General features: G+C 47.3%; 1 protein-coding gene across 2 annotated transcripts in view; it reads right to left on the bottom strand.

The window, feature by feature from the left end:
- The window catches only part of ADGRD1 (adhesion G protein-coupled receptor D1), a 186734-nt gene that overhangs the window by 145552 nt on the left and 13432 nt on the right, over positions 1-27750 (bottom strand). The window contains exons 4-9 of one of the 2 annotated variants that reach the window (XM_025403585.1): positions 25206-25301; positions 22694-22816; positions 12261-12440; positions 6900-7154; positions 3097-3161; positions 1729-1884 (exon numbers count right to left, since the gene is read on the bottom strand). In XM_025403585.1, the coding sequence (XP_025259370.1) occupies positions 1729-1884; positions 3097-3161; positions 6900-7154; positions 12261-12440; positions 22694-22816; positions 25206-25301 (875 nt within the window). The remainder of the gene's footprint in view (positions 1-1728; positions 1885-3096; positions 3162-6899; positions 7155-12260; positions 12441-22693; positions 22817-25205; positions 25302-27750) is intronic. The other variant, XM_025403586.1, reaches the window with a different exon arrangement.

Below are 27750 nucleotides of genomic sequence, written 5' to 3'. Positions count from 1 at the left end.
CTAGGATTCCCACCTCTGGGCTTCCTGTTGCCTGAAGCAAGTACATGGCCTGAAGTCCAAGTTCGCTAAGCAAAGGGCTCTGTAGCTCCCAGCCAGAAGCACCTGAGAGATGTGGGTGATCTCATTGTCCCTATGTCACAGTGGGCAAGCAGGTGTGCTGAGGTTAAATAACCTGCCCACGGACACAGAGCCGGGAGTGGTGGAGCTGGGGTCAAAGTCAGGTCTCTGACTCCAGAACTGCTGAGTCCTGCAGCTCCATGTGGTTCCCTTTCAAGGCCCTCTCAGACTCCGTGACCTGCCATCACTCCCTCAACCCTGAGCCTCTTGAAAGCAGGGAGTAGTAGCACTTGGTCATCCTGAATCCCCAGAATCTAGCATGTTCTATGAATGAATGAATGAATGAATGATGAATGAATGAATGAATGATGAATGAATGAATGAATGAAATCTAAGAAGTCTAACTTCTCTTACGTGGACAGAAAAGCTGACGGCAACCTCCCACCATTCCAAGATGTCTCAAGTCCCTGAACACATTTATCTGCATGTGCTTCTTTGGGTATGACTTCAGCAAGGAAATCAGTAAGAACTGAGAACACTTGAAAAGTGTACCCAGCACTGTTCTGTGCACATAGGAACCCACTTATCCCTGATGAAGTGGGCGCTGTCATTATTTCCTCCACATCTCAGAGGAGCCAAGTGAAGCAGAGATGTTACGTCACTTGACCAAGGCCACAGAGTAACTGCAGATCAAAGGTCAATGCGGTGGTGGAGCTCCATATACCCTGCTCCTAACCCATATGCTATGCTTTCAAGGTGAGCCAGTCTCAAAACCCCTTCTGTCTTCGCATCCACCAAGATAAGCCCTAGCCCTGAAACAGAAGACAGCAAGGCCACGAGAGCCCACGATCCACCCTCTGCCTTCACCTGGAAACTATTTGGAGGAGTAAAAAGAGAAAGCATATCGATTTTAATGCCATAAATGTTGCATTCTCTAAGTGTTTAGATAGCTTTGGGGATTCCCACTGGGCACAGGCTGTGGTCCATGCCCCATGGCTGGATCTGCCAGTGAGGCCCCTCCACCTTTTACCTGTTGCCAGGAGGTAGCAGAGTTTATTTAGACTAGGAGTCGCCAACCCACACACCCACAGGGGCCAGGTGGCTGCACAGGGGGGGACCAGGCAGGTTGGGCATTGGGAAACCACAGCAAAGACTCAAGTGCCCCTAAAGGAGGCTCCACTGAGCTGTACAGAGCTGGCCAGAAGGGCCACACCAGCTGGTCATTCATGAGAAGCCTGAAACCCAAACTTTTAAGTAAAAGTTTCTGCTTTTTTTTTTTTTTTTGAGATGGAGTCTTGCTGTGTTGCCCAGGCTGGAGTGCAGTGGCGTGATCTCAGCTCACTGCAAGCTCCGCCTCCCAGGTTCACGCCATTCTCCTGCCTCAGCCTCCCGAGTAGCTGGTACTACAGGCGCCCGCCACCACTCCAGGCTAATTTTTTGTATTTTTAGTAGAGACGGGGTTTCACTGTGTTAGCCAGGATGGTCTCGATCTGCTGACCTTGTGATCTGCCCGCCTCAGCCTCCCAAAGTCCTGGGATTACAGGCGTGAGCCACCATGCCCGGCCAAGTTCCTGCTTTTTAAAAACTCAACCTAGGTCAAATAGAAACACCTATGGTCCCGGTGAGGGTGCCACCCCTGGTCCACCAGACACAGACATCAAACAGCCTTACCTTGGTGAGATTCAAGGCTGTCTGCTCCGAGAGGGGCTTACTGGGTAAGCTGAAGGATACATTTTGGAGGTAACTCAGGATAACTCCGGGACTTTGGAAGGCTTTTCTCTCTTCTGTCAGGTTGGTTATGATGGAATGGTAGGCATCTGTGGGCACCTGAAAGAAATTGGCAACATGAGTTTCTACTAAGAACTAAAATCAAAATATTATACAGAAGTTTCATGTGTCCTACTCTGGGTTGAATGCTTTATTTATTTATTTATTTATTTATTTATTTTTTATTTTTTTGAGACTGAGTCTTGCTCTGTTGCCCAGGCTGGAGTGCAGTGGTACAATCTCGGCTCACTGCAGCCTCTGCCTATCTCGGCTCACTGCAGCCTCTGCCTCCTGGGTTCAAGCGATTCTCTTGCCTCAGCCTGCCAAGTAGCTGAGACTATAGGCATGCATCACCATGCCTGGCTAAATTTTTGTATTTTTAGTAGAGACAGGGTTTCACCATGTTGGCCAGGCTGGTCTTGAGCTCCGGATCTCAAGTGATCCTCCTGCCTCAGCCTCCCAAATTGCTGGGCTTACAGGCATGAGCAACTGTGCCTGGCTCCTCTTTTTTTATTTATAGAGATGGGGTTTCACTATGTTGCCCAGGCTGGACTCAAGCAATCCTCCTGCCTCAGCCTTCTGAGCAGCTGGGACTACAGGCGCAGTCACCACATCCAGCTGGTCAAATGTTTTTATACCATGATAGTAATATAGCTTCTACTATGTACCTCACACTTTTGTGAATATTTTGCTTGTATTAACATTTCATCCTCACAACAACCTTATGAAATAAGTCCCCATTTGATGGATGAAACTAAGCACAGAGAGACTTACACAAAAATAAATGGTACAGCTTGGATTTGAACCCAAGCAGATAGGTCAGAGTTGTGCACTCACTATTATATTAACATTCTCAAGAAAGGACAGTTCTTTGATTACAAACACTAATTCCAGACAAGAATTTTTCTCTATGAATTGAGCTTTTCCTCTCACATCAAACGAAAAGGGCACAAAGAGAAGCCAAGCGGGGCAGGTTCCTCACTCCCCACTCATGGAGCCCACGGCCCACGGTGCCCACGGCATTTCCTTTTGGGCACCTGAGGCTCCTGGTGGCAGGAACTGAGAGTTTTCCCCTCAGTCACTCTTAGCACCAAGAATTAGTACTGCAGTTGGCTTCGCCTCCATTTGTTATTTCTTCCCAGACAATGTACTGCCGATCACAAAGAGCCCAGACACCTGATGGAATTTTCTCTCTCCCAGCAAACAGCCCAAGCAGAAGGATGTCAGCCGGGGGTGGGGGGGGGGGGTGCCAAGGAAGACGCATCTGCTCACCATGGGGCTTGCTGTGGGTGTCACGGAGAGGCTTGGCAGCGTTGAAGACAATAAAGCATGCTTTCCTGGAAAAAATAATGCTGGATTAAGGACTAAAACATGGTCACTTTTTTCACCACAAGGAAGACCTGTCCTTATTAAAAATGCACCAGCTTCAGACACGTGGAAGAGAGGCTGAGAACGTTTGAGTCGGAATGTTGCTGGAGATAAATTATGGACTAAGAAATCAGCTGAATGGGTTGGCCATATGGATTTTCCCAGGTCACATTACTTTTCTATTTGTATTCTCAATCGCTTTTGAACACCCTTCGTGCAAGTCAGCATATCAAAAGATGATTTTGTACAAGGATTACCGATTTCAAATAAATAAAGAACCAAAAGAAATAGATTTCATCTATTTGCATCCAGACTGGTTGCATCCAAATAGTTGCATCCAAATAGTTGCATCCAAATAGTCCATCCAAATAGTTGCATCCAGACTGGTTGCAAATAAAATGAGGAGGGCTGCAACTCGCTGGGCCAGCACAGACAGGAGCCCTGAGAGCGCCTCCTCCGAGATCGATGAGGTGAGAACAGGCCCCAGTAAAGCAGTGGGGAAAACTGTCTTCCTGAGCCCCTTCCAGCCCAAGGATTCCAGCTATCCTTTGCACTCAGCCCGCATGGGGTTAATGATGAATAATTACAAACAATAAAGACATTTAAGATTGAAGACTAAGCCAAGATTTGCTGTTCTCTGCCTGTTCACCCCCAACTATTTCTAATCCTGCTATTTCCTGATGAGAACACAGACTTAACCAGATATTCTACTTCATTTTCGGAAAATCTCTTGAAGTTGCTTTGGATGAGCTGAGGAAATGACATCATCACCCCTGGCTGGCTGCAGGAGTGACTGAGCCCTTGGGTTTGGGTGGGGTTGGGCCGCTGGTGAACGCAGAAGGTGTGACGCTGCCGAGAGAACTGGACCCCAGCACCACTCTGTTCTCCAAGTTAGAGTGACATTCACTCCTCAGGTGCCAATGAGTTACAGAGGAGTCACGTCAAACTCACATTTAACTCGTGTGTGTCCACAAAGCAGAGTGAGGGATGGTGAAAATCGGTCCAGCAATCCTGCCCACCCTTGCAAGCAATGACCACGGAGACTGGAATGAAAATGAGAATCTGCCAGGTCCTCAGTCGGTCCCAGTTCCCACGTGCTGAGTGTGCTTCCAGGGCCCAAAGACACACGCTTTCAGATTGCACGGCTCTGAACACAACCTCCTTCCTCCTCTACAGAAAGAGCTGCTGTCCATTCCAGTGGTGGGGGAGAGGGGACACCTGGCCAGGGTGACAGACGGTCAGCACTGTGCCTTTGTATCAGGAAAGGCCACCACACCTGGACAGACTGGTCAACAAATGGTGCCAGCTCTGGCTCATGAGATTAGAGGAGGGTGTCCCCTCTGGCCAGATCACTCAGAAAAAGACCCCCTCTGGGCACCTACAGCCCCAGCACGGCTTCAAATGCAGACAGATCTTCATGTGAAGAAAGACTTCTACCTACTTGTGTGGCCATGTCCCCACTGAGGCCCGGCCTGGCTGGGAGCAGGCTGGATTTCAGTTCCCGTTGTCACTCTGCATGGCTGCCCTGAACTCGGCTGTGTTGGACTCACCGAGCAGTGGTACACTGGGCCCCACACAGGCCTTCCAGGGACTTTAAGAGCCATTTTCCTATACATGCTTTACATCATATGCCTTGTCTTCAGGACCAGGTCACCAGGTGAGGTGGGATTCTGGTAGATCCAGGTCTGGTTCAGTTCCGGTTCTGGCGAAGAGAGTTTGCTCTGACAAGAACAAGAACCAGAAACAAGGGCCCCTCTTTCCAGTGTTACTAAAACAAGTAAACTGTCAGGAGGGCAGGATTTGTTTGAGGCTTTTCATAACATAAATACAAGTGATAACTTGGTTTCAAAGTGACAACTCTAAACCCTAGGCAATAAAATGCAGTAGATTGATCCCTTTTTTTTCTTCTGAAGGACACTATAATTTGCCCTCTGTCAGTGCTGGGAGAGGGAATGCATTCTGTTTTCCTGGGTGGAAGCTGGAAGATGTAAATGTCTAAAGCTGTAGTGGACACAGGCTGTTTTGCCCACACAGCATCTATTCCTTCTGAGACCAGCATCCCTGATTGTCCCCTGGGAGTCCCCTCTCCTCCACATGTTCTGGATAAGGCTGACCTCACTGTCATTTCAAGGGGGCTGAGGGTGGGGGACTACCACCCAGACCGAAGCCAGTCAGCATATTCTGCACACCCAGACACAGAAAATGACTCATGGAAGGTGCATGGATCAATGTGAGCCAAAGTGAGTCCTGCCCAGCCCCAGCATAGGAGGTGATAAGAGAAAAAAGCTCCCTCTTTTCCACAGAGGCTGCTGAGGGCTGAGGATGCAACCCTAGAAGCATGACAGCCACCTTGGCACCAGGAGGAGGCTAAGACAAAAGAGGGCAAGGTCAAACGCAGAGATTGCCACTGACATCATGTGAGCACCTGGACCAAACCAGTTCTGAACCAGAGTTTCCCCTGGAGCTCCCATTGCAAGAAATGAAAAAGAAACACATGCCTTTCTTGGCTAAAGTTATTTTGAATCGAGTTTTCTCTCATACAATCAACAGAGTCCTAACAACTGAGGGACTCAATGTCAGAAGCGGAACGAGAGCAGGCAGCGTCTGGAACTCAGGCCTTTCTCTTCCGGTCCTGACACCCGCTGTGCTGGGTGCCTGAATGCCTACACGGGGGCTGTCATTTTTTAGCAGATTATTTTATGTGGAAATAAAGAAACCCAGTGGGGAAAAAATGGTGCATTCACTTGTGGACAAAATGAAAATGGAATTGTAGGGGGAAGGTGAATATTGATTTTAAAAACAGCTAAGAGCCCTTGGATTCTTGCCATATGCCAGGCATTGTGCTAATGACCTTACAGACCTTTTCTCATTTTATTATCCCAACACCACCCCCAGAGAGGGAGCAGTAGTATTTTTATCCATTTAACAGAGCAAAAAAAAGCTGAGAGATTAAGACCAAAAGGTCATACATTACACATTTCCATGTATGTGGAATCTCCGGAATAGGTACAGACAGAAAGTAGATTAGTGGTTGCCAGAGTCTGGGGGAGGGGAAGACGGGGAGTGACTGTGCTCCCTGAGTTTCCTGTTGGGAGGATGAAAATGTTTCCAAACCAGGTAGAGGTGGCAGCTGCACAGCGCTGTGAATGTACCAAGTGCTACTGAATTGTTCATGTTTAAATGGTTATGTTTATGTTATATGGATTTGACCTCAATTTTTAAAAATGACTTCCCAAAATCTCATGGCTCATTATGGCACAATGAATATTTGAACCCCAGTCCACTTACCCACAGGTCCCTGCCCTGAACAATTGCCCTGTGTTGAGTAGGAAGAGGTATCCTGGGGGTTTTCCAAGCGCCCATCAGAGTATAGCCCCTGGGAGGCACACAGCTAACATTTGTTGATCAAAATCACTAATGGACCTGGAATATTTGCTATCCAAAGCCTTCTATAATCCTCCGCCACATATACCTTGAAACCCCATGATGATCAACAAAACAATATTCATCTCAGAGCATCTCCAATAAATTATTAACTCGTCTGTCTCAGGGAACAGGTGTTCTAACACACAACTGTGTTTACAAGGTTCATTAGGACACATCTCATGTCTACAGTGCTGATAGCTGTAACAGGAGAGTGGGGAGAAAGGAGGCAGATACCCTGGGAACAGACAGCAGATCTGCCCCAGCCCTTCACACTCACTGACCAATGGCAGCAGTGAAGTACATGGCGATCTCATCCGGAGTCAGGGCCCGCTCCCAGATGATGAACTCATCAAAAGCGCCGTTCTCATAACACTTGGCCTGATCCTGCTCAGACCCTATCACGAGGTTGACGTTGGACTCTCCATAGTCATGAGACACTTTTCCACTCGGGTCAGAGGTGTTCAGGGTCCCGTTGACGTAGACTTTCAGGCCTTCCTTGGATTTCCATGTAAATAGGACATGAGTCCAATAGGGGCCTGGAAAAGAGTGAAGATCGCCCTTCTGAGTGCTGTGGGAATGAGCTCCCCGTGCACAGGTTTCTCACAAGGTATAACACAGACCTGACTTTCCCCAGTCCTTTGGAGCACAGGAAAGACATTATCTTTTTATCCCTATGCCCTAAATTCCAAAAGCAGTTCAAGGAGACTCCTTGTTATTTTAACATAGTAGTTACAAATTTAAATGCCCACAAGCAAGTGTGATTAAAATATTTGAAAAATGCCAGGACACAAGAGCCAACCAATCAGACCATAAGCTCAATTAAGAAAAAAAATGGTCAGGAGCAAGGCAAGGATGTCCCCTCTTACCACTCCTTTTTAACATTGTACTGAAAGGCCTAACTAATGCAATAAGGCAAAAAAAGGAAATAAGAATATACATATTGGGAAGGATGCAATAAAAATATATTTATTCACAGATGATATGATTGTCTATGTAGAAAATCCAAAAGAATCAACAAAAAAGCTGAAACTAATGAGTGAGCATAGCAAGATTACAGGCTACAAAGTTAATATACAAGTCAATTGCTCTCCATCTGCCAGCAACAAATAAGTCGAATTTACAATTAAAAAACACATTACCATTGTCATGGGTGCCAAAAAAGGAAAAAGAAATACATATATTATAACAATACATTTATAAGCAATATATGAAGAAAACTATATAACTCTGATGAAAGAAATTAAACAAGAACTAAATAAACAGAGAGATATTCCATATTCATGGATAGAAAGGCTCAATGTTGTGAAGATGTCAGTTCTTCCCAAATTGATCTATATCTTCAACACAATCCCAATCAAAATCTCATCAGGTTATTTTGTGGATATTGATAAACTACGGGGAGGAAGAGAGCCAGAATAGCCGATACAATATTGAAGGAGAGAAACAACATTGGAGGAACAACACTACCCAATTTCAAGATTTACTGTAAAAAGTTACAGTAGTCAAGACAGTGTGGCATTGGAAAAAAACAGAAGAATAGATCTGTGGGGCAGAATAGACAGCCCAGAGATAGACCAATAAAAATACAGTCGACCAATCTTTGACAAAGGAGAAAAGGCAGTACAATGGAACAGACAGAGTCTTTTCAACAAATTGTGCTGCAACAACTGAATATCCACATTCAAAAAAAAAGAGAGAATCTTGGCCGGGCGCGGTGGCTGACGCCTGTAACCTCAGCAGCACTTTGGGAGGCCGAGGCAGGTGGATCACCTGAAGTCAGAAGTTCGAGACCAGCCTAGCCAACATGGCAAAACCCTGTCTCTGCTAAAAATACAAAAAATTAGCTGGGCATGGTGGCAGGCATCTGTAATCCCAGCTACTCAGGAGGCTGAGGCAGGAAGAATTGCTTGAACCTGGGAGGCAGCGGTTGCAGTGAGCCGAGATCACCCCATTGCACTCCAGCCTGGACAACAAGAGCCAAACACCATCTCAAAAAAAAAAAAAAATCTTAAACCTGTCATAAAAATTAGTTCAAAATGGGCTATAGGTCTAAAATAAAATGCAAAACCATAAAACCCCTAGAAGATAACATAGGAAAAACATCTAGATGACCTTGGGTTTAGTGATGGTTTATTAGATCCAACACCAAAGGCACAATTCATGAAAGAAATAATTGACAAGCTGGACTTCCTTACAACTAGAAATGTCTGCTCTGTGAAAGACACTGTCAAAGACAAGCCACAGATGGGGAGAAAATATTTGCAAAAGACATGATAAAGGACTATTACCCAAAATATACCCAAAAACTCTTAAAATTCAACAGTAAGAAAACAAACAATCCACAATTCGGCAGGCTGAGATGGGAAGGTCGCTTGAAGCCAGGAGTTTGAGACCAGCCTGGGCAACCAAGTAAGACCTCAACTGTACAAAAAATAAAAAAATAAAAAAAACTAGCGAGACATGGTGGCACATGCTCGTAATCCCAGCTACTTGGGCAACGGAGGTGAGAGGATCACCTGAGCCCAGGAGTTAAACGCTGCACTAAGCTATGATTGCACCACTGTGCTCCAGCCTGGATGACAGCTCCCGTCAGAAAGAAAAAGAAAGAAAGAGATAGAGAGAGAGAGAGAGAGAAAAGAAAGAAGGAAGGAAAGGAGCAAGGGAAGATGTAAGGCAAGAAGGAACGAAGGAAAGAAGGAATGAAGGAAGGGAAAGAAAGAAGGAAGGGAGGACAGAAAGGAAAGAAGGGAGGGAGAAAGGGAGGAAAAGAAGGGAGGAAGGGAAAGGGAAGGAAGGGAGGGAGGGAAAAAAGGGAGGAAGGGAAGAAGAAAGGGAGGGAGGAAAGAAGGAAGGAAAGAAGGAAGGGAGGGAAGGGGAGCAGAGGGGAGGGAAGGAGGTAAGGGAGGGGAGGGAAGGAGGTAAGGGAGGGGAGGGGAGGGGGAGGGGAGAGGAAGGGAAGGGATAGGAAAGAAAAAAGAAAAGGAAGGAAGGAAGGAAGGAAGGAAGGAAATCCAAGTTTTAAAATGGGCAAAAGATCTACCTCACCAACTCATAGAATGTACAACACCAAGAGCTAATGTGAACTATGGACCTTGGGTGACAATGATGTGTCACTGTAGGTTCATCAAATGTAACAAATGGATCACTCTGGTGGGGAATGTCCATGGTGGGGAAGCGTGCATGTGTGGAGGTGGAGTACCAAATTCTCTGAACTCTGCACTCAATTTTTCTGTGAATCTAAAACTGTTCTAAAAAACAAAGTCTATTAACATCTAACAGCAATATAGGCATTCTGTGGCGCCCACAAAGCCAGTCTGCAGAGGCCAAGGGTGGGTAAGCACAGCAATGGGCTTTCCCTGAGGACGCGGCTTCTGTGCTGACTGCGGTGCATGGAAGGGTGGCTGCCCCATCACAGGGAGGTGGCCCCCACTCACCTCCCCGACCAGTAACCTGAGAGATGAACAGCCTGCCTTGCCAGTCTTTTTATTTCCAAGAGAAATTGGAAAATCTTAATTTTAAAATAAAATCATTACTAATGATCGTAAATCATTCCAAATCTTTTTCTGACAAACATGGCCTAGGCAATCACAATATAGGACCATAAAACGCATCTGAGGACCCAACTCAGCCCACAGGCCATTGGCATCAGCCTCTGCTCTAAGCGAGGGCGTATAATGTTAACCAACATGGGAGTGAGTTGGTGGGGAAGACCAACCTCCCTGCTCATTCAGGAACCTCCATCAGCCAACTTTTGTGTTACTCTTGTCTCTGGCACAAGAACCACGCTCATCAACAAGAATGTTCATCAGACTTTGACTGTCACTTCCCCCACAAAGGGTCCCCTTCGTTCTGCCAGCGTGTGTGGTAAGCCGTCCTCCTGAGTTTGCTGCTGGAAGGAACAGCACGGTGCTTTTAAAGGACACGCATCGCCTCCAGCCAGCCATGCATCTTAGATCACCCAGAGTGACATCAGGGCTTCTTGCTCAAGATTGTGCAACTTTCTGATAATTTTGAGTCTCTGGAGCATGCTTGGATCCTAGGTTGGTCCAAAGTAGTATTATTAAAGCAAGAATAACAAACGCCTTCAATGCACAAAAGAGAGCATATTGCCAGCCAGAAGCGTTTCTAATTCTCGCCCTTTCCTGGGTGGAAAAGCGGCCAGGGTTGAGCAGGCTTTACCTTAAAGCACGTTCAAGGTCAAAGAACCTACTGGGTGCCGAAACCATGTTCCATCAGCCCCAAGGAGCACAGAGATAAGATGCTTGCAATCGGACTCTGATAGCAAGTGGAACAGGAGGGTCAGGGACAAGGTTCAGATGGTTCTGTGGCAGAGATTATTTCTGGCCTTGGGGATCACAGAGGGCAAATTCGAAGCAGGTGTCTGCTGAATCGCCCCTCCTTTCAGAGGTGGAGGTACAAGCTGGTCAGAGCACACCGAGCATCCATAGAAAAAGGCAGACACCTTCTGGGCCCACTGTGCCATCATTCCAGGCTTTATGCAGCCCACTTAGTTCTCACAGTCACCCTATGATGTGATACTGCTATTACTGTCATATTATGAATAAGGAAACTGAGGCATAGGGTAGTTAGGGAAGGTGCCCAGGTTCACACAACTACCAACGTCCAGAGGCGGGATTTGATCCAGCCTGTTTGGCTCCAGAGTTCACGCTTTTTAATAACTGGGCCATGCAGCCTCCCTTAAGAATGAGTCAGAAAATGGATTTCCCTTAAATACATCAAAGATGTTTCCTGCCAGGAGGCCATCCTAGGCTTTTGTGCTGCCCCCTTCACCTCTGCCCTTCCCTTGTTGGGCTCCAGTCCTGACTAGGCCCCCACTCCATGCCACCCTGAGTCCTTCTGCATCCCCGGCCACCTGTTCCGCTTCTCCAGCTTCCACTTCAGACCTTCGTCAGCCTCTGTGGCCTCCTACCCCATGTCCGTGTCTCAACACCCACCTGCAAACTCAGCCAACGTGCAGGGACCCGTGTCCTCTTCCCACACATCCAGGGCCCCTCCTCCTCCAAGACCACACACAGCCCAGCGTGTCACGCCCTCTCCCCCAGCCCCTTCCTCTGCTTCCTGGATCTTCAGCCTCTCTCTCCAAAAGCTTCTTCTTGTCATGCTTTAAACAATTTCGAGTCTATACCACTAAGAAGAAGGAAGAAGAGGAGGGGGAGGAAGAGAAAGAGGAAGAGACAAAGAATATGAGAGAAAAAGGAGGAGGATGAAGAGGAAGAGGGAAAATGAGAAGGAAAAGAAGGAGAAATGTAACCACTGCTTGCAGTTTGCACACCACATCTGCAGCTTAATTTCCTGAAAACCGTGAGGTAATTACAGTTAATATCATCTGCACGTCACAGGTGTGGTCACTGAAGCTCAGTGTGGTCAGGTAACCCACAGCAGTCACAGCGCATGGGCAGACGGAGCCCGGGCTCTGCACCACCCACAGGCGACTTACCAAGGGCACATCCTTGCCTCTCCCCGTGCACCTCCCCAGCAACCTTAAAGGAAAGGAGCTCAGGTGCCAGGAGGCAGCAGCATCCCTGGGCTCCTTGGGCTGCGCTGGGCTCCTCAGCATCCCGTTCTCAGAGAGGACTCCACTCCTCCAGGCAGAGCCTCCTGGGGCTAACGCTGTCACTCACCTGGGGGGCTGAAGGAGGCCTCCCATGTCATGGAATTGTCCCGCGTGTACAGCTCCACGGAGCCTCTGCCATCGCTGGAGCAGACTTTGAACCCATTGGAGATGACCTGTCCCCCATACGCAGAAGGGATTGGTCTAGACTGTTCTCCTTGTGTCTTCCAGAAGAAAGAAAATGTGACCCCTGAGGAGAGGAAAGTCACAAAATCAGTTATTCCCAGAGAGCAGGGGACTCAACTTCTCAGAAGCACATGGTTCTCTTTGCTTTTTATTTTTCATTCGAAAAGCATGTTGTCCCCATTCTAAAGGCAGTGTATGTTCAGTTCAGAAAATCCAGACAGTAATATTTGCACATGTTTATTAAGGGCTCACATAGCGCCAGCACTTTTCTAGGAGTCTGAAATGAACTCTCGCCTTTTAAAAAGTACAAAACTCCTGCTTCATCCCCATTATACAGATGCAGGAACTGAGGCTAGTTCACTCAAGGTCACCAGTGACGGAGGACGATCGCTGCAGCCCCCACTGGGAGCGTGCAAATGTGAAGACCTACACCCTCCAGGTTTCTCTCCTATTCCTCCAGCAACGTGGTTAGGGTGGCTCCTTCCTAAGCCTTTTCTAGAAATAGATTTTACAAAGACATGAACCATCTCAGGCACACTGGTTTATAAACAACATTTCTATAAAATTCACTCCACCGTGAACTTCCTCCAACGTCCATAAATACACTTTCACGTTGTCATTTTTATGTCTGCACAGCGGTGCATTCTAAACAAGCACCACAGTCTTCTTTTAAACAACAGTCCCCTGTCACTGGATCTTAAGGTTTGGTTCCACTTTTTGAAGAAATTTTCAAACAGAACTTGAAGCAAATTTTTTTGCCTATCTCAGATTATATGCCTTTAGGATACATTCCCAAGAGGGGATTTCTTGCCAAAGGGAAGTACACTTTTAAGGTTGTTGATATCCGCAATTGTTCATTTCCCAGTTGAACACAGAGAGGTCAGCAGCTGAAACCTTTTTCAAGACCCCAGTCTGCACATTTGTGGAAGTCCTGACCCCAGGCCCATGCGGCGGGGAAGGAGGGATTCCATGTGGACCAAATAGTCTGAGTGACGCACGTTAGCATGAATGAACTGACCCACCAGTTCATGCTGCCTCCGCCACCAGAATCAGATAGAACATCCCTCAAATGTGTCGTGGCAGTATATTATGGTATACTATGACAATGAGATATTGTACCTTTGTGGGTCCAAAGACCTACTGTGATCAATGTAAACATGGAAAAACAGTGCAATTTTTATGATCCTGATGTGGGATTTCTCCATCTTTTCACCACAAGAGGAACTGCAGGCTGGGCACGGTGGCTCACGCCTGTAATCCCAGCATTTTGGGAGGCCAAGGCAAGTGGATCACCTGAGGTCAGAAGTTTGAGACCAACCTGGCCAACACAGTGAAATGCCCTCTCTACTAAAAATACAAAAATTGGCCGGGTGTGGTGGCAGGCACCTGTAGTCCCAGCTACTCGGGAGCTGAGGCAAGAGAATTGTTTGAATTGGGGAGGCAGAAGTTGCAGTGAGCTGAGACTGCGCCGTTGCACTCCAGCCTGGGCGACAGAGCGAGACTCTGTCTCAAAAAAAAAAAAAGAGGAACTGCAAAAGCCCAGCTCCTGAGTGTGCCCCCCCAACCCTGACCGCTGTCCTGCACTCACGCCCAGTGGTCTGGGGGCCGGGCTCTCTGCTGAAGGGGCAGTTGGGGCAGGGCCTCGCTGGAGGCTCCGTGGAGCTTGGGCCTCTCTAGCACTGCCTTTTGGAGCTCTGGTTTTCTCTTTTCCACTTCTTTGCCTCCAGCAGCATCTGCCCACCTGACCTTTCTTTGTGTGTAAACTCCTGTGTGTGTGTGTGTGTCTGTGTGTGTGTGTGTCTGTGTGTGTGTGTGTGTCTGTGTGTGTGACACTAGCTGCCTGCCTGGACTCTGCCTGTGACAGCTGGAAATACATCCAGCTGTCTCACCCCCGCCAAGCCCAGCCCAGGCACGTGGGTGAGAGGGTTCAGTGGTGCTGAGAGAGAACACGTGCCCAGAACTGGTCCAAAGAGGCCCATGATGGGACGGTGGGCCAGGGAGAGAGGCAGAAGGGTATTTGCCCTGGGCTTTATTTCTACAAGTGGTGCCAAATTTAGACTTTAGGCCTTACCTTCACATAAGGTTATGGACACAGTCTTAGAGAGTCACTGAATTCAAAGAAGACATTTGTCATTCATGTATAAGGTGGTGTCTCATTGCCCACTGTCCTTTCTGTGATGCCTTATGAATTAACACATCTGTTAGAAGTCCTTCAAATGTCTTGTGACAATATATCAAGACAACTATACCTTTGTGAGCTCAAAGCCCTCGCAGGATTCATGAAAAACACAGCATACATTTTAAAACCCTGGTATGGAATTTCTCCATTTTATTGTTTAAGAGAAGAAGAACATCCAAAAAACTGGAAGGGGCCTGGACCTTTCTGGACCTCTGAGAGGCTGCAATGCACAACTCCAAGCCCTGCAGTGTCTGTCCTCAGGCTCCTGGGAAAGCAAAAAGCCCTCACCAGTGCCCGGTAACGTGGTCACCGCGGAACAGTGTGACTGTGGAGGCTGCACGGAGGCCTGGGGCAGCTGACGCGGGTGTCCCCGGACCTGGCCGGTGCCACCCACACCTACCTCATGAGCAGGCTGTCTGCAACACCTGCCTCGTGCTCTGAGGGGCACAGAGGCCAAGACAAACCCCTGAGCCTCCCACCGCTTCCCTCCACACTCAAACAACCCGTTTCACAAGGAAGTCAGCACAGTGCGTTGTGAAATTTTTGTTATGAAACAAATTCCCAGTAGAATTCATGGAAGTTAATTTTTTCCAAAAACTTTGCTGCATTTTAAAACTCCTTTCACTCAATTCAAAATGAGCCTGCTTGGCCAAATGTCTTTCTGTTCAGGAAGAGAAATAAAAATTTTAAAATTCCATGTGGTGTTAGGAAAGGGTAGATTGAAGGCCATCCACGGTGCCAGTAACCAAGCTTTTAATTTCGTTCACTCAACCCACAAAACAATGACTTCTACCTGAGCAACAGCTTATATTTAAGCATCAATTCACGTCTTCATAGAGTCATAAAAAATTCACAATGTGCCTTCCATATTAGCCTTTTAAGGAACTTTGCCTCATGGAGTTGGGCCATCAATACAAACAAGGAAAAATCTGAAGGAAAAAGAAACAAGCACAATATTGACAAACTAATGTAATAACTTTTTCTTGTTATAAGCACTGAATCCTAAAACATCCAAAAAATAAAATGAGGAAAGATCTTTCTCGACAAGACAGAAAAAGGAAAAATTAAAATCTAGAAGTCATAAGAAAAGACTAATAAATTTGAGTGCATAAATATAATATTCTGCAAGGCAAAAAAAATCACCATAACAAACTCAAAGACAGACAATCATCTAGGGAAAAAAAATATTTGTCACAGTTCTAACAGATGAGAAGTTAATTCCCTTCATATGTAAAGACCACTGCATAAAACAAAGGATGATTTCTAGCAGGTAAGGAGAACTTATATGGGCTGAGGCTAAATCCTCCCAACAACCTGTAAATTAGGTATCTTTACTGTCTCCATTTCATAGGGGAGAAAACTGAAGCACAGAGAGGTGAGGTAACTTGCCCAAGGCCACATAGCTGGTCTGTGACGAGTCAGGATTTGAACCCAGGCAGCCTGGATCTGGAGTCTGCGTTTGTAATCGCTGTGCTGCGGCTACTGCCCTTCCCTTGGAGACCATGCATGGAGCTGCTCTTCCCAGGGCCACAGACTCAGCACCGTGCAAGAGCATGATTCAACACACGCCAAAGAAACAGCGGGCCAGGAAGGCACGAGGTTCTACCCGCGCGTGGGCCCGCCTGGCGTCCGAACCCGCCAGTCACCGCAGACCACACACCCGAAGGCTGACTCGGGCTGGGCCAATCAGAATCACCAGGACCGGCCCAGGCATGCGCAGACTCAGCTGACAAAACCAGAACTTGGAGCTGCTGAGCGGATGCTGCTCCCCCACCAGGAAAGCAGCGTTGAGAACACAGCCGGAGCCAGGCAGGGACAGGGTCTGGTGGCCATCCCAGCAACCCGACCAGCCTGTGACCCACCGCGTTTCCTAGAGAGCCACGAGGCTGCGCGTCCCACACGCTTCCACGCAAGACTCAGAGCCTGTTTCCCGGCTGCCTCGTGGGCCCTGTACCTGTGTGACCAGGAGGAGACACTTGTTTGTACATGGAGCCTTTAAAATTCTCACTCCTCACCCCCACCCCAAAGCCTCACTCTAATCGCTTTCTGAAATGCCTGGGGCTGTAGGGCACTCACTTTCCTCACGGGAATAAGAAATTCTTCCCTTTCCCCTAGCTCTGCTCCTCTAACAAAGCCACACGCAGGCCATCCTGGGGAATGGCCACTGCCTTCAGCCACAGCGAGAGACAGCAGAGAGTCCTGCAGGCTGAGGACATCTGGAAAATGCTAGCTCTGCCTTAATGGGCGGTCACTCCTTACCCCTGACTGGCTGCTGCCAGTGGGGTGCAGGAGAGCAGTTCTGATATTTTGAGAGAAGTAAATTTTTAAATGAAATTTTCCCATATATAAAGGTTGACTTTTTTTGAGACAGCGTCTTGCCCCGTGGTCCAGGCTGGAGTGCAGTGGTGCAATCATGGCTCACTGCAGGCTTGACCTCCTGGGCCCAAGTGATCCTCCTGCCTCAGCCTCCTGAGTAGCTAGGACGACAGGTACACACACCAGGGCGCCCTGCTAATTTTTTTTTTTTTTTTTTTCGTAGAGACGAGGTCTTCCTATGTTGCCCAGGCTGGTCTGAAACTCCTGGGTTCAAGCAATCCTCCTGCTTCGGCCTCCCAAAGTGCTGGGATTATAGGTGTGAGCCATTGTGTCCTGCCAGAGTTGAATGTTAATTTTAAAAGAAAAACACTGAAAGCACCAGGAGAAATTCTGTTTCTGGAAACCTGGTGGGCTAAGGCATTTGGATCCACCCACCTGGCTGGACACAATCTAGAAAGTCTCACTATAAAAACAGAAGATCAACACAGCACCCACCAAACGAAGCACGTATAGTCAGCCGTGGCCAGTTCCGGGATGTGGTATCACGTGAGTTGCGAGAATCACCTGGAGACACTGGCTAAAAATGCAGATTCCCGGGCCTTGTCCTCTGAGACTTGGAATCAGCACATCCTGGTGGGGGCCTGGGAACCTGCAATTGCTGCCACCCAGGGCCTATGAGCTGTACTTGGAGATGCACTGCACCACAGCATCGTGCAGCTCAGGCTCATCTTGCAGCCTCTCTGGGCCTCAGTTTCCCCATCTGTTCAAGGAGCATGCTGAACGAATGCTTCTCTGAGGATCGCCTGCTCCACAGGCCTCCGAGTCCCCTGACCCTGGATCATCTGAGGAAGAGAGTAGCTGGGTCCCTGCCAGGCCCATGTCCTCCAGGCCCCTCCGGAAATTTCTAGCCTAAAACTCCACCTGCAAGTATTTTAGCATATTGTCGACAGCTTTTTAAATTTAGGAAACAAATGCAAAGGGGGAAAAAGCCAACTCAAAGCTGAGAAGATGGAAGTGGCCATGCGGAGATGCTCCAGCTGCTGCTTCGGGACCTGAGTGGCCTCCCTGGGGTTTATAAGCAGAGGAAGTTCTTAATACATGTGAGGAAAAAGCGAAGGAAAGATTCACAGAAGGAGGAAGGCGAAGCTGAGGGGCTAATCAGGGAGGCTGCCTTTCCCAGGAGCTGCCAAAGCCATTCACAGTAGAGCTGGAACTAGAAGCAATGGGCAGAAGTTACTCAAGACAGAATTTAGCCCAATATCAGAAATAACACACTAAAAGTCAGAGGAGTCCAACAATGGAATGGGCTTCTTTTTCTGCTGTTGTCCGTGCTTTTACTTGTTATATCAAATAACATTCTCTTAACTGACATAGCAATAAATCAGAGGTAGAAATGAGAGTCAGCAAGGAAGAATTACCTAATAATTTGCACCTTGATGCTGGAGATGGAAAATGACCTTTTTTGAATTTTATGCAATCAGTTTCCTTTCATTTAACTTTATTATGGTCAGAAACGTCACATGAGATCCACCTCCTAGCAACGTGCTTGAGTGTATTCAGTATTGACTGTGGGTTCGATGTTGGAGAAATGACTTCTCTAGGAGTCGTGAATGGCCCTTGCTCAGTATTCATGTGAAGGTACAGCAAAGCCTGGATGGAGATGCGTCCAGTGTGCAGTATCTATGGTGTGCCAGGCACTGAGAACTCATCAGTGGCCAAGACAGACTCAGTCCTCGTCCTCACTGAGCTGAAGACCAAGTAAGGGAGACGGCAGTGACAGGCCATCATCAGTGGTGCAAGTTCTGGGAAGAAATGTTGGGGAGCAATGAGGGCGTGAGACAGAGGACCTCACCCGGACCGCAGCTCATCCCTGTAAGGGTTACACTCGAGCTGAGCCGTCAAGGTCTCCAGGTAGGTGAAAGAAGCTGCTAGGACATTCCAGCAAGTGTCTCTTCCTCTTTTCAGTTGCCCCACCTGTGTGCTCACTGGTCAGGGGAGTTGAAAGAGAGAATCCTGAGTATTGAAGGAACAGACTGTGTTTTCTAACCTTAACGTTCAAGAATGGGCAGAGATCCAAACAGCCGTTTTCTCTCCAATGTCCTCCAAAGCTTCCCCCATTCGCAGCAAGTGACCTTAAGAAAATGTCCCCAGAAGGCACCATTTGCCAAAAGGCAGGACCCACAGTAGCTCCTAAAATGAAGGCAGGCAGACACGCAGCAGAGAGGCTCCGGCAGAAGCAGGGGTGGAGGGAGGGCCCGGAGCAGGCGTCCGGAGCAGGGCCGCGGCAGGGACCTCTGCCTTCCATGGGTGCCCTCGGGGGACAGTCATGTTTCTCAGCATCAACCCTGTCCCCTAAAACATTATTTGTTAAAAAATCAGCTGAAAATATGAACAGAGACCACATCAGGATCTGGAAATAAGAAATATAAAAGCAGTGGGCCTGTTAGGCAGGGACTGGAGAGCATTTCTCTATTTAAATGTTGTTTTTTGTTATAAGAATAACAGGTTATAAGCTTGTGCCCACACCAGTAAGTGTGGAGGACTCACTCAACACATCTGAAAAGGCTAAATCAATGCTTCCCACGTTCCAGTCATTCACAATTTTTATCAGATCTGAATACCACCTGAATTATGATTATTAGGGAATGTTTCCCTTTAAATCTACCCATTTTTAAAGCTCGGTGCTTACTGAAATTTCCTCTTAAGTAATATATATGAAAATTCGTTTCTGATGCACCCATTGTATTAAAATAAAAACAAAACCATTAATTTTTGTTTTAGTTGCTCCAAGTGCCCCCTGAGAAGGCCTTCTCTGCCTCCTGCTACAGGGACTTTAATTTGGAAAATGCTGGGCAGGTCTTCCCCATTCATGGCTTTTTCTCCCGCACACAGAAGTACAAGCTCATCAGGGCCCCAGGAGAATCCACCTGAGCCAAGGATATGGCAGAGGACAGCTGGAAAGGCATGCCACGGCCCTGGTGCAGGCTCATGGCCCGGTCACCTTATGAAGCTGAACTCAAGACCCGGGGGAGGCACGATGAGAAATGCCCCACCTGATCTGCATCAGGCCTCACAAGAGCAGCCTCTCACCCAGCTAGCATTGATTGAAGGTTTCCTGACTTTGTTTCCTTCCTTTTCTTTTTCTTTAAATGAGAGACAAGACCTCACTGTGTTGCCCAGGCTGGTCTCGAACTCCTGGGCTCATGCAGTCATCCTGCCTCTGACTCCCAAGGCACTGGGATCACAGGTGTGAGGCACCGCACCCCAGGCTTTGTTTTATATCTGGCCATGCGCTAAAGAAAGTGGCCACGTGAAAAAGATCTTAAAAGTTCCGCTTAACCACGACACACAAGAAATTGTCAACAGTGGGACATGAAGCCCGAGTTCATGGCTCTTTCTTCCCCCCAGGTTCTTGTGTGTCTCATGTTGGGGGCATGAAATGAGTGAATACATGTTTGGGATTAGAAAAAGGAGCAGGCCGGGCGCGGTGGCTCAAGCCTGTAATCCCAGCACTTTGGGAGGCCGAGACGGGCGGATCACAAGGTCAGGAGATCGAGACCATCCTGGCTGACACGGTGAAACCCCGTCTCTACTAAAAATACAAAAAACTAGCTGGGCGAGGTGGCGGGCGCCTGTAGTCCCAGCTACTCGGGAGGCTGAGGCAGGAGAATGGCGTGAACCCGGGAGGCGGAGCTTGCAGAGAGCTGAGATCCGGCCACTGCACTCCAGCCTGGGCGGCAGAGCGAGACTCCGTCTCAAAAAAAAAAAAAAAAGAAAGATAGAACAAGGAGTGGTGCTGCAGAGTCGGGGCTCAAAACGAGGGTATGCATCTATTATGATCAGCTCAACCACAACGCCCCTCTGTCAGAAGTCACCCTCCAAGCAGGCAAAGTGGGGTTCTCAGAAAAGAGACTCTGTGCAGAAGGGGAGGTTTGGAATCATTAACACACGAATGATAAATCCAAACGACCCCTCGACACTGGACCAACCGTGTGCCCGGAATACGCTGTAATAGTTACTCCAGTCTTCACAGCAACTCCATGGGAAGGTCCTTTCATTCACTCACTTGACAGATCAGGCTTTTCAGAGGGAAGCAGCAGTTGCCCAAGACCCCCACGAACAGGTCGGAACCGAGAGTGGAACCCACACCTTTTGGCCCCAGAGCTCACGCTGCGGACAGGCTCTGTTCAACCTGAAGATTATTGGAAGAGTCGAGAAGTCTGGTGGGGGCTGAGGGGAACTGGAGACAGAAGCCCGGGGCCACCACGACTTAGCTCCAGCCAGCCAGAGAAGTCAGGGGAGATTTCTCCAGAAAAACTGGAAATCTGTGAAAATTTCCTATTTTTCAATGTTGACAGCTAATTTTAAAATTTTAACCCGATGCCCGTCCAACCAAACACAGCCACACGCCAGAATCAGCTCAGAGGGCTCTCACGTGTGACCTCAGCGTGCAGACAAAACTTGTCCAGTAGCTTTGATTTCCCGCTGGTCCCATCACAGTCTCCTGTCTTGGGTTCGTGATCTGTGATAGTCCCAGGCCTTGGGACCCCTGGCGCCTGCACCATCCTTGTCCTCAAATGAGATTGATTCCAGTGTGGCTGCTGGAGCTTTCGGGATGCCTCTACTCCCAAGAGAAGCTGTTCCCTAGAAACCCAGAAAAAGCCACTGCAGAGATGCCCGCGCTTCCCGAATCCAATGAAAGGAAGGAGCACATATTACTCTCCTGTCCTCCTCGCCCCGCCACTGAGCCCACACCGAGCCCATGGTTGTTTTTCACTTTGTAAAAACAAATAAGCCTGGGATGTTTATGGAGCTGTTTGAACTCAGGAACAGCTCAAACTATGAGTTTGTAAACCTGACCGTGGTTTTGGGCCTCATAACCATTGCTCAAAATTCTGGTTTCCACAAAGCCCAAGATGTGTCCTCCCACATGTTTTTGCCTTGCTAAGCTGTTGTTTATTTTTACTGGAACATAGTCCGTATTGTCCTACAATCATGTACAATGAACTCATCACAGGCGGCCATCTGATGTCCTAAATGCCTCAGAGCTTCGTACAAGGCCTGCAGTCAGCTTTGTTCCTCCCTAGAAATCATAATTTTCTTTTTGCCTAGGAGAAAGGAACTTGAAGGCTCCAAGCTGGTTTGGGTGGCAGAGAACAATTTCCCAGAAAATTTGCAACGTAGTCCAGACGTGCATTGCCTGAAGCCTAGATACGAGAGAGCAGGTTACACTTCACACAGTAAAAGCAAACGAAAGCAAGTCGATTCCCGGTGTTTCTTTTGCATCTCTGCTCTGTCCACGGCACGACGTTAGCCACAGGCCTGTGACCGCCTGCCAGGACAGGTCGAGCCACGGCCCAGCCCCTCTTGATGAATGTAAAAGAACCGAAACCAGGCACGAGTGTTCGAAGGTATGCCCTGCCCGCTCGCTGTCCACATCCCAGAGCCAGAAATCACACCGCAGGTGCCATGCCATCAATTTCCTTCCCAGAAACGCCGCGACCCTGTCCAATCCCCACTGTGACATTGCTGTATCCGTTTTTTAGGAAGGTTTTTTTTTCCCCCTCCTTTACAAGATTAAGTATTTTGATCTCACATCTCTGTAAGAGGATGTTATAACTTCCAGCCACCAGGACAAGTCTCTGCTTCGTCACCTCCTTGCCTGTATTCCTCCCTCCCCTGCCCTCCAATCCGTCGTTGACATTCTCACGCATTCTGCAATTGATGAGAACCTCAGGTTCACATCTGCCAGTTGCCAGAGGAGCAGGTGCTCCCTGATAATGAAATGCATGACAAAGATGCCGCAGGGATCAGCTACTCACCTTCAGGGCCACACTGCTCTGGCTTGCTAATGCAGGAGCTGTTGTACCTGCCGTAATAGAGAAGCGTGACTCCCTTTTCCTCTTTCAGGTAAATGCCTTTGTTGACCTTCCCTTCCACAATATCTAAGGAAGAAAAATGACAACATTATATGTTAATAACCTTCTGAGATTAAAAGTCTGAAGACGTGTGTCAGACCTACAAAAAACTTATGTGTAAGTATGCGGTATTATTGATCTTTCTAATTATATATTTATAACATATATTATTCTATAATATGAATATTCATAGCATCAGTAATATTTAATTATTAGTAATTAAATTGTAAATAAGTTATGTGTATGTGTCAGGTAAAAATTTAAATAATATTAATATATTCATACATAATATGCAGGTATTATGTACAAATATAGATTTCATATTTGCATATAGATTTCATATTGCATATCATATCGTATGATGATGTGATAATTGTGGTATTTGCCAACAGATGGGTTACCAAGCGTGGCGTGGCGACAGCCTTCTGTCCTGGAGTTTGACTGTGCCTACCTGCTTTTCGAGTCCTCCCCACTCCCGTCCTCATGCTGAGCGTTCCAAGTGGAACATTTCAGTGCAAGTGTGAACATGGAACTACAGCTGAACTCCTTCTCCTTTTGAGTTTTAATTGAAATCCCCTGAACCTGGACAGGTAGATTTGGGATTTTAGCAGAACCCATTTTCAGGCACTAGGAGGAAAACCCCAAGTAACATTTTGCATAGTCCCAGGAGAACCTGCAGGTGACAAGCCCAGCTGGCCACAAATCCCGAGGGGCACTGCCCCGTCCAATCATCCTGTTGTGTCCCGTTCCCATGGCCAGGGGATCTGATGGTGAGGGTGTGGGGTAAACGGTTTACAGAATAGATAAGTGAAGACTACAAAAATCAGGAGTAGGCATTTATTGTTAACTGAGATCACAGTCGCTCACAGATCTTTGCCACCACATGGGCTGGGGAGAATGTCTGAGCCCCTGGCAGCCGTCAGCCCAGCTGAAGACACACGGGAGAGCTAACAGGGTCTGCAGACCTGACCCCAACCCCAGCTCAGGCTTTCCAGCTACATTGTCACATGGATAACCAATTCAAGGGACCTCGGTGTTTTTCCTTACTGTTTTTAAACTCATTTTTAAATTTTATCTCATTTTTGCTGATGGAGACCTATGTATTGCAAGGTTAAATGGATCACTAGTGGTTGCATAATTGAGCCAGGCTGTATAAACCCCTTGACTGGCAACATTAATTTTGGAAGCCAATCACCTTACAGCTGAAAGAGCAGACAGTTTCTGTGTTGAAAAGGATCACAGGGTAAGATCGACAGGGTCAGAACTAGCTACTATGCTGATCTAATAAATACCTCAGTTGCTATTACCCCTTTTGCTTTGAGCTTCATGTTGAGCCATGTAGGCTCTGGAGGTTATCAAATAAGAAAATAATTTAACCATGATTCTCGTGGGTATATGTTTCACAAACAGCTTCTAACAATTTTTTTAAAGTCCAGCTATGGACGAAAGGCTGATTTTAATGTTTACAAGAAATCAAATGTTTGATGAGGTATTTTTTTAATTAACTTTAATTTTCCGTTAAAATGGCCTGCTTTCCTCCCCCAAAGAAGACAATTCATTGAAAAATCCAAACAAACTCTATGTTTAGAAAAGGTCTCATCTTGTGTCTGTTTTGTTCTGAAAACAAGCAGCTGGCTTAGAAGATCCCGGGAACCTGAAAGAATGTATATACCTTCTAGTGCAGTGGTCCCCAGCATTTTTGGCACCAGGGACCGGTTTCATGGAAGACAGTTTTTCCATGGACGGGTTGGAGAGGATGGTTTGGGGATGATTCAAGTGCATTACATTTATTGTGCACTTTATTTCTATTATTATTATATTATAATATGTAATGAAATAATTACACAACTCACCATCATGTAGAATCAGGGGAAGCCCTGAGCTTATTTTCCTGCAACTAGACAGCCCCCTCGGGGGGTGGTGGGAGACAGTGACAGATCATCAGGCATTAGATTCTCATAAGCAGCGTGCAGCCTAGATCCCTCGCATGTGCAGTTCACAGTAGGGTTTGTGGTCCCAAGAGAATCTAATGCTGCCGCTGATCTGACAGGAGGTGGAGCTCGAGCAGTAACGCAAGCGATGGGGAGCAGCTGTAAATACAGATGGAGCTTCACTCACTCACCCACCACTCACCTCCTGCTGTGCAGCCCAGTTCCTAACAGGCTACGGCTTGGTGCCAGTGTTACGGATTGGTAACAGGGACTGGGGACCCCTTTTCTAATGTATTGCAATCTTCCTTTAGACTTAACCCTAGTGGTTATTTTTAACACCTTGGATCTGCTCTCTTGACTGGGACATTTGCTCACTTGCTAGCCAGGACATAGTGAATTCAGATACTACCAAACAGAATTGGCCTCAGAATTCATCGTAGATCCAAACTTGACAGAACGAAGAACAAAAGTACGTAAATGCTCACCTACGGTTGCAGAGAGATTTGAGTAGGCAGAGTCATTGGAATACACAAAGGTAGCATTACGGGAAGGAAGCACAGTGAGCTTGTGGGTTCGGGACGCTGGGTGAAACAACAAAAAGAAAAAGCACAGCAAGTGAGTGAGACAAAAGACAAATGGGACCACCATATCTCTCAACCTGCAGCAGGCAGCAGGAGGATGATTCTTTCATCCAAGAGCACCTGGACTTTCTCTTTGGACCGCACATCTCCCGGCCTCCACCACCCTTGTTTACTTTGGTCAGCAGCTCGGCCACTCCAGTGACCCCACTCAGCTCACACGCCAGGGTGTGATGGCTGCTGAATTTGGCCACGTGTGATAGTTCTAATTTTCCAGCTTCAACCCCTATGCGGATACTTAGTTGAGAGATATGAAATTGAACTTGGCCACTTATGACACAGGCTCAACAAAAGGATGAATGGTTATGATGTCACAAGAACTGATGAGACACACACTCTGCATGAAAACAACTGCGTGAATGATGACAAATGGACAAAACGACGGAGAATTCGGCAACAAACGACAAAGCTGCACATCCTCCAAAGGCTTGCCAAAGCCATTCGCCTGTCCCCAGCAGCTAAATGTGCTGATGGGGTCGACTCTTTTCTTTTTTCCCTTAAGAAGCCTGTAATCAAATTGAAATATGCCAGCATCGCATTACAACCTAGAGAATGCATCCAGCAGGGAAGTGCAGAGAAACCTTCCACATTGCAGTGCTCCAGGACAAACACGGATATATTAGAGCTTTACTGGAAGTCGATACATTCAGGGAACAAAATACAGCCACAGTGTGTAACTGTATCTGTAATTGTATCACCTTAAGAGAAGAATTTTTCATAGGTAAAGGTTTCAAAGCACCAAGAGTTACTGCTTTAAGCCACCACAGTGAGTTCAGGTATAGGGGTGAGGAGAGAAAGACACTGATAGTTATTCAAGCTCTTGTTTGAAAAAACTCCTGGCATTTTCATTGCTGGGTCCTGGAACAGTGAACTGTTTCAAGAAGACATCTCCTCTTGATGAAATGACCCCCTTTCCACGGCTTTAAAATAAAGGCCTTCGAAAAACAAAACTAGAGGCCAACAAGGGAACGTGGTTTGTTTGAACCCGAACCGGTCATGAAACAAACTTACACAGGGGCTTTCTCTGCCCTGCCAGGCCAACCGTTTGGAAAAGGCATCTGGCTCTAGGGTGGTTTCCAAATGTGACCATATTGCCGCCCTATAGGCAGGCGGATGAGAGCAATGCTGGGCAGGCAGCGCGTGTGGCACCCACGCAGGTGCCCTTCACGGAGTGCGTGCTCAACTGCACCTCACTCTGAGAACACCAGCAACAGAGGCAGCACTGATGGTTCTCAGTGTGCAAATTTTAAGGAAGCATTTCAGAAGCTTCAGCAGTAATGTCCAGCAACACATTAAATCATAGGAGTAAGGAAAATGCTAGTGTGCCAGTGTGGAAAGCACAGTCACCAGCAATACATGGTTTTAAAAATAAAATGCCTCCCACGGAACCAGAACAGGGACGACCAAAGCACATGCTAGGATTGCTGTACGGCAAACCCTCGCCGCACACATCAGCCATCTGACATGATCAAGAGCGATCAGTAAATAAAAATGAAATGGAAAACCGTCCTAAGTCATACAAAGCTTACAGTTTTTAAAAAGTCCTTATTAGAAAGAGAAAAAAAAATACCCAGGAAGGTGTGAGGTTTCTCTTACCAACAAATGTCTGAATTAACTCAAACACAGACTATTTGGAATTGGGTCTCATTGGAAACGTCTTAGGTGATGCTTAATCTTTTCCAATAGAGCTGATGTGTGGAGAAGCTGATTGGTAGATGGGGATGCATTTGCTGAATGAAGCATAGGCCCTTCAAACACGTGAGTTGGTCTTAGTTGGCCTTTGACATCTGCTTCAGATAGGCCCCTGCTGTGGCCAGCGTGCAGATGACGCCAGTCCATTCAACCTAGAAAATAGACACCTGGACTTGCATATAGAGGCATCCTCAGGCCAGCTTCTGTTTCAAGGTTGTTGGGGAAAATGCACATTTTAATCATATTTTGAATCAGGAATTCTGCCATTCAATATGTAATAGCTCTCTCTATAAAAATTCTAGTAAAATACTTTGTGGCCTGGCACAGTGGCTCACACCTCTAATTCCAGCACTTTGGGAGGCCAAGGCCAGAGGATTGCTGAAGCCAGGAGCTTGAGACCAACCTGGCAACATAGCGAGACCCCATCTCTACAAAAAATAAAAAGCTTTGAAATAATTATTATGGGAAGTTACACAAGTATTTGTTCATCTCTATCACCCTGGCTTCAAAGCAGATTCTGTCCACATCTGTTCTCCTGATGGCCCTGGGATTCCCGGGCCCACAGCCACTCTCAGCACCCATGTCCCTCAGTGGCCCTGGGTTTCCCAGGCCAGCCGCTCTCAGCACCTGCATCTCCTGATGGCCCTGGGTTTCCCAGGCCCACAGCCTCTCTCAGCACCCATGTCTCCCAATGGCCCTG

The sequence above is a fragment of the Theropithecus gelada genome, chromosome 11 (genome assembly GCF_003255815.1).
Source record: "Theropithecus gelada isolate Dixy chromosome 11, Tgel_1.0, whole genome shotgun sequence".
NCBI lineage: Eukaryota > Metazoa > Chordata > Mammalia > Primates > Cercopithecidae > Theropithecus > Theropithecus gelada.
Note: the sequence above shows the minus strand (reverse complement) of the source record. Positions and strands in the feature narration are given on the sequence as shown.